The sequence below is a fragment of the Pundamilia nyererei genome, unplaced genomic scaffold, assembly GCF_000239375.1.
Source record: "Pundamilia nyererei isolate P.nyererei 1_Seehausen unplaced genomic scaffold, PunNye1.0 scaffold00269, whole genome shotgun sequence".
NCBI lineage: Eukaryota > Metazoa > Chordata > Actinopteri > Cichliformes > Cichlidae > Pundamilia > Pundamilia nyererei.
In genome coordinates this window covers 578,907-585,313 of record NW_005187670.1, presented here as the reverse complement: position 1 = coordinate 585,313, position 6,407 = coordinate 578,907, and the positions used below count along the sequence as shown (strand labels likewise).

Here is a 6,407-nt window from a genome sequence, read left to right as displayed (position 1 = left end):
GCCAGAGAGCCACAAACGGGCAGCAGCTGCAGTGAAGCCCTGAAGCAGCATGTGGTCATGGGTCCATGGAGGGATAAACATCTGCTCTTATCAATGTTAAGCTGCACAGCTGGGTTACTTTCCGTGGAGCTCCGACAGTCTGATAATTCAGCTGGGAAACACAATCTTATCTGAATACAGGACAAGACGAGCAGAAGCAAACACTTCAGTTTAATTCACTCACACTGTGTGTGTGTGTGTGTGTGTGTGTGTGTGTCATTGTCTTCATCAGAAGTATGAAGACACCATAGACTCCAGGACCATTGAAGACCTGGAGGAGGGGCAGCGGTACTGTGTTCAGGTGGCCTATACGGTCCACGGGGACCTCGTGGAACCACGCAGCTGCATCCAGTGTGAGGTCATCCCTGCATCAGGTAAGCTGCTCTTCTTGGTGTAACGTTCCTTTAACGCGCTCCGACTCCAACCAGAGACACAGATGTAAACGACTCCACTGCTTTTGAATCAGCTGAAGGTTTTAAAGCTGCAGCAGTAAAATCACTGCGTCTGTTTTCTCAGAACACGTGAACAGGACGCCGATGATCGTGGGGCTGCTCGTCGGCATCGTGGTCCTCGCCATCATCATTCTTACATTGGGATACCTCGGGTTTTTCCAAACTGAGAAAATCAAACGCTGCCTGGAGCCACATAAATATGAAATCCCACCGGTAAGACCAACACTGCTGCACACACTCACCACACAGACACTGGTGGGCGCTGTATCCACTCAGAGCGTGTCAGCGAGTAAAAGAGCTGATTTTGAAAGTGATCGCTTCACGATCAGTGTGTAAGACCGACGTGGTTCTTCATGGTGACTGGTGAGTCGCTGAACTGTCCGATGGTGTTAACAGAGCCGTCAGTCCAGCAAAGTTAGAGCCAAAGTTCGATGGGTTTAATTTTGTACTTGTTTGGTCGAGTGTGTGAGACAGACACGGTTAGAGTGGGGAAAAGGCCGTCCTGTGTTTCCCACTATTGTGTTTTTTATTTGAATAATTTGTTTGTTTTTAAGCAGGCTGCTGCCGTTCTTTTGTTCTGTTATGTGTTTGAGTAAACGAATCGCTGCATTTGTTCGCAGCTGGAAGAGTTAAAACCGCTTCTCTGAGCTTCGACCAACATTATTAGCAGACGTACTCATGGGCAGATAAATGACTGTTGTAAAAACAATCGGTGAAAGGCTCAGCCAATCGCCCATCGTTAGTCTTCACTGCCTCTGAGGTTCCTGTGTCTTCTCCTCCTTCAGAATCTGTTTCGTGGGGAATTTGAAGTCCGACCATTTACTCCCATCGTAGAGCGCTATGACGACCTCCAGATCTCTCACGGTAACTACGAGCCCAGATCAGCACTCAGCCCTCCCGCCGCTGCTTCCTGAACTCTTGGAGAGACTCCGCCCACTCACAGAGACTCCACTCAGTTTACCAGCAGAGGCGACTGAGTCGCTCACCTGCTCCAGGTGATCTAACCGTGCACCATCTGATCTCAGAACATTTGTGAACTACTCCCATGAGGACAGCGGGTGGAGTAAAACCAGGATGGAGCGCAGCGAGCAGCTTCCTGACACTAATTTTAACCACTGGGCGCTAACAACCATCGCAGCAGAGAAGCGGGTCACTCTAGCATTAACCAAGTATCGTTTCTGAATGGCCACGCCTCCCTGAATGTTCTCCACGCTGCCGCTGCTTCAAACCGCCGATGACAGAAAATAGTAGAAAAACAGGAACTGCAAACACGTCTGCGTGCTCTTTCTCAAACTTCCTACAGTCCTGTTTAACTCTGAGAGTTAGTTTCTTTATTAATAACTGTCGGTGAGAGCGTTCCTGGGCAGGTGGGAATAACACGCTCACTGCTGGATCTGACTGGCTGCGGTAAGAGGACAGTTGTGGCCAACACTTCCTGTTTCAGTGAAATAGGAAGTGTCGCATGCGCCTGTAACATGAACACTGTTGGGTAAATGTTTGTCTACGGGAAATTTTCATGTAATTTTTTTGGGGGCGGGGACACAGGAAGCCCCTCCTCCCTGCAGAGGTCAACTCCCCGTCCTTCTCAATAAGCGGAGTTCACCTTAATAAAATGTCTGAGTCACTGGTGAGGCTGAGTCATTGCTTCCAGTAAACAGCAGGTCAAAGGTTACAGTAACAAACGAAGCAGCAGCTCACAGCCACGCCCACAACACTTTTTATTGTTTCAGGAACGACTGAAGCAGCCGAGATTTTAAACTTTAATACTGAAAAATCATCAACACACATCGTAGTCACAAACAGGAAGTTCAGGAACAAAAAACATCCTTTTATAATCCAGTGTCAGACGGAGACGAGACAGCAAATGTGCTTCCAGCTATAAATTAGCCCCGCCCCCTTGAAGTGTCAGCCTGGAAGATTTTCATTAAAAATACATGTAACAATCACAGACTTTTAATTTGGAGGAGTCACAGGAAGTACAATCTGGAAACCAATCAGGTACAGTCTGAGGTAAAAAATTTTTTTATCTAAAACGGTCCAGAGTGAGCGTGACCTGATGGACGAGGTGAAACGTGTGTGTGTGTGTGTCACCTGTGGCTAACAGGTTAGCATCCGTCCTGTGGCGGCTACACATCGCTCCGCTCGACTGTGCTATATCCAACCACAGCAGGACGGGTGCCGGTTTGCTCGGCTATTTGTTTACGGCTTCTCGTCAGAGCGAGAGGCGAGTCTCACATCCAGCTGTTTACGGCTAACATGTGACCTTTAGCATTTAATCAACAGGAAGTGAGGCTGAAATCTCCCAGAGTGACACTTTAACAGTAAGACCGGCGGTCCTGCCCGCCAGCAGGAATTCCCTCATTTTACAAAACACACTGAGACTGACACAGAGAAGTGAAACATAACAGAACTATATTTACACGCGTGTGTGTGTGTGTGTGCGTGCACAGCAGCACTGATTGGTCTCCATTTAAAAAGCAACAATACTAAAACTGTTTTTACAGCTTCGATTAAAACAGCAGAATACAAAACATCTGAAGGCCGTGTGTGTGTGTGTGCACGGGTATTAACATCTTAATGGGGACCAACATTTGGTAGTATACTATACTTGTGGGGACAAACAGCCCTCATGGGGACCAAAATACCGGGCCCCAGTTTGAAGGCATTTTTGAGACTCAACTAGGTTTTGATTTGGTTTAGGGTCAGGCGTTCATTTTTGATGGTTAGGGTAAACGGCTAGGGAAAGCATTATGTCAATGAGATGTCCCCACAAGGATATAAATACACGTGTGTGTGTGTGTGTGTGTGTGTGTAGAGACGTCTTAACCCCATAAATCTTCAGTGCGGCCAAACTTGTAGATCAGAGTGCTGCAGAGAGAGGAGACAGTGATGTCACAGTGATGTCACAGTGATGTCACACACTGAGCAGACAGATCCAAACTCACAGCTCGGCTCCACAGTGCTGTGATGTTTGGAGGCTAATGAAGCTCTCTGTCATGTAATAGCTGTGTCACTACCCGAGCCGTACCGGAAACCCGATCGGTACCCCGCATGCGCCAAAGGTGTCTACTTCCGGTCGAAGCGTTTTACGATAGTTACAGGTCAGAGTATCTGTTAAGATGTTAAGAATAACAAGCATCTCTTAAAATGTTTCCAATAATGAAACATGTCAATATAATGTAGACAAAAATAAAAAGAGTTACGGATCAGGGCTCCCCGATCCGTATTAGCGTCAATTAGCGTCATTACAACCGTGGCCTCAATCTGATGTAGTGATAGTCGAGCGTGTTTATGCTCGTCTGTGAAGAGGATTGATTGGAATAGTGATGATGATGTTCGCTATCACTGTCAGTTGTCAGTAAACACTTCATGTGGCTGATGAATCTTCGCGTGACACATTATAAAGTCTGTATTATTAACTCTGTAATTAAGATAAGATGACCTTTATTAGTCCCACAGGTGGGAAATTTGTTTTGTTACAGCAAAAGTAATACAAGTAGCAAAATTAGGCGCCATTCTTCTTATTTTACGGCGCTGTTGCTCAATCGGGGGACGCTCTCTGTTGAGGAGAAAAGCATGAATTTGTTTGTATACGGATTATCCATTGTTTAAATGTCCCGGTAGTCGAAAAGGAGGAAGAGCTGTTGAGAAATGCTAGGAGCTAACTGGGCGCTAACCGTATCATTCAAATATATTAACTGTCGCAATGTTGGCAAAGAGAGGAAGTGACGTAAGATTTGCGCATGCGGGGTACCGATCGGGTTTCCGGTACGGATCGGGTAGTGACAAGCTACACAGCTGTGGTTAAACTAACATGAGCACAAGGCAGGTGGAGGTGAAACATGATGGTCCTGATGGACTGAGACTAACTCCAACCACGACAGGGTGTGAATCAATCATTAATCTGGAGCAGGTTAGAAAACAAACACTCATTTAGAGCTGGAAGCCCCTCCCTGAGAAATCTGGTATTTACAGTCTGTGTGGATGTTAAAGCTTCTTTTCACGCTCGTATCCATCCACCCGCTTTTAGTTCTTCTTTCTGCATCAGTTAGTGGAACAGAAACGGGCCTGAATGGGTTAAACTGAGCCAGGCTTTCCTGGCAGGAGCTCCCGCCCATTACGGGAAATAAGATGCAACAGGTTTCATGTAATGTGTCGCAACGCTGCAGGAAGCACATATTTGGCACCAAGCTGGTTAATTACAACAGGCCTGTGCGCCGTTTCAGCTGCTTCAGTGTCAGCGCTGCTGCTTTTCACTCACCTAAAAAAGATGAAGGCGTTCTGAAAGAACACAGCCATCCCCGGAGCCACTTCTTTCTCTGAGGGAACACAGCGACATGTTATCAGTCACATCAGGTTTCACTGTGACTGAGCATGCTCAGAGAGAGCCGACTCCCTGCGCAGGTCTAAGGAAGTCAGATTAAAATCATTTGTTGTATTTTTAGACTCCACAGTGTAATAACCACAAAGCTTTTCTTCTGCTGCTCACACAGCAAGCGCAGCAGGGTGAAGACTGCAGCGCATTGACCTGCTGCAGGAGCAAAGCTGAATTTAAAATAAGACTCCCTGATCCATCGTTTCAGGATCAAATCCGACCAACTACCAGGTCTACGCTGCAACCTCAAACACCCTGCTGTGGTCACGTGTGAGAGGCCACAAACTGCACCCGCTGGAGGTGAAATGAACCGAGGGCTGTCCCTGAGTGCTACCTGCGCCTCAGTCACGAGAACAATGAGCAGTTTGAACCTTGTGTGGTTTGTAGTGATTCACTGAGGTTTGCTTTCGGTTCGTGTGGATTTTTTCTGTGTGAAACGAGACCAAACCACAGGAAAAAGCTCCAAGTTTCCAAAACGGTCATGTGATTCAGAGCAGAAGAAAACACCATGAAGCAGCTGATAAAGGCCAGCAGTGACTTCGCGCTCCAAACCATAGCATACTCTCTGACTTTGTCCAGGCTGCAGGCTGAGCTGTTATTAACTTAAAGGTATAACTTCTGGTTTTCCCTCCAGCCTTCTGATCATTTCCAGGTTTGCATGTTTGACCAGCAAGGACAGACTGAGGGGAGAAACTCACTCGGCACTACGTAGCCTCCAAACAGGATCCAGATGGAGCCGATGAGCGAGCCGAACATCATCATGAAGCCGATGAAGAGCCAGAGACGAGCTCCTGCAATCGCAGACACATGCAGTACAATTACATATGAGCAGTGCTGTGTCTGCTGTGTTTGTCCATCCTGACGGCTGTGCAAAGGGCAGGATTCACACCGCCGTCAGATATACGTTTTTTTAAAATATCATTTTAGCTTTTATTGGATAGATACAGCGAAGAGAGACAGGGTTAGGGTTAGGGTTACCCACATGCAGACCTAACCCTAACCCACGCCGGCATGTGGTCTGTGCACCCACTGAGCCACACCACATATTAGTCTCTTTACAGCCACACAGACAGCTGAGGCTCTGCACTTTACTCTTAACATCTGCCTCACGTGTGCGTTTCTCACACCTCTGAGCGCCACAGCAGATCCCTGACAGGTGACAAACACTCACCTGTCCGGCCCATACAGCCTTCTCCGTACGTGTCCCCCCTCACCTGGCCGTTGGAAACTGCATTAATCCTGAGAATGAACACAGAGTCACATAGAGGAGTCTGAGCGCTTCATGCTGCTCACACTGCAGACATAAACAGGAAGTGATCACATGATGTTACATAGTCTCTGCTTTGTTTTTGACCTTTGTTGATTCACATTTGACTGCAGCACCAGTTTCCAAGCACACCGTGAAATCTGGCAGGTCTGTAACTTCCTCGGAGTCTGAGGTCAAACTAGAGCTGGGCGATAGAACGATAACGATATGTATCGCGATATAACTTTTACTCGATAGAGAAATTAAGCTATCGCGATAGACCTCGCCGCTCTTG

At 47.2% G+C, this 6,407-nt stretch overlaps 1 protein-coding gene across 3 annotated transcripts in view; it reads right to left on the bottom strand.

Annotated features, from left to right (window-relative positions):
* Nucleotides 1-222: 222 nt before the first annotated feature.
* The window catches only part of LOC102209894 (transmembrane protein 50B), a 10,678-nt gene continuing 4,493 nt past the window's right edge, over nucleotides 223-6,407 (bottom strand). Inside the window, exons 4-8 of one of the 3 annotated variants that reach the window (XM_005750330.2) lie at nucleotides 6,038-6,105; nucleotides 5,565-5,657; nucleotides 4,753-4,810; nucleotides 3,279-3,359; nucleotides 223-256 (exon numbers count right to left, since the gene is read on the bottom strand). In XM_005750330.2, coding sequence (XP_005750387.1) covers nucleotides 3,314-3,359; nucleotides 4,753-4,810; nucleotides 5,565-5,657; nucleotides 6,038-6,105 — 265 coding nt within the window. In that variant the 3' untranslated portion in view covers nucleotides 223-256; nucleotides 3,279-3,313. Of the gene's footprint in view, nucleotides 257-2,915; nucleotides 2,933-3,253; nucleotides 3,360-4,752; nucleotides 4,811-5,564; nucleotides 5,658-6,037; nucleotides 6,106-6,407 lie in introns of those variants that run through there. The other 2 variants (XM_013915211.1, XM_013915210.1) reach the window with 2 other exon arrangements.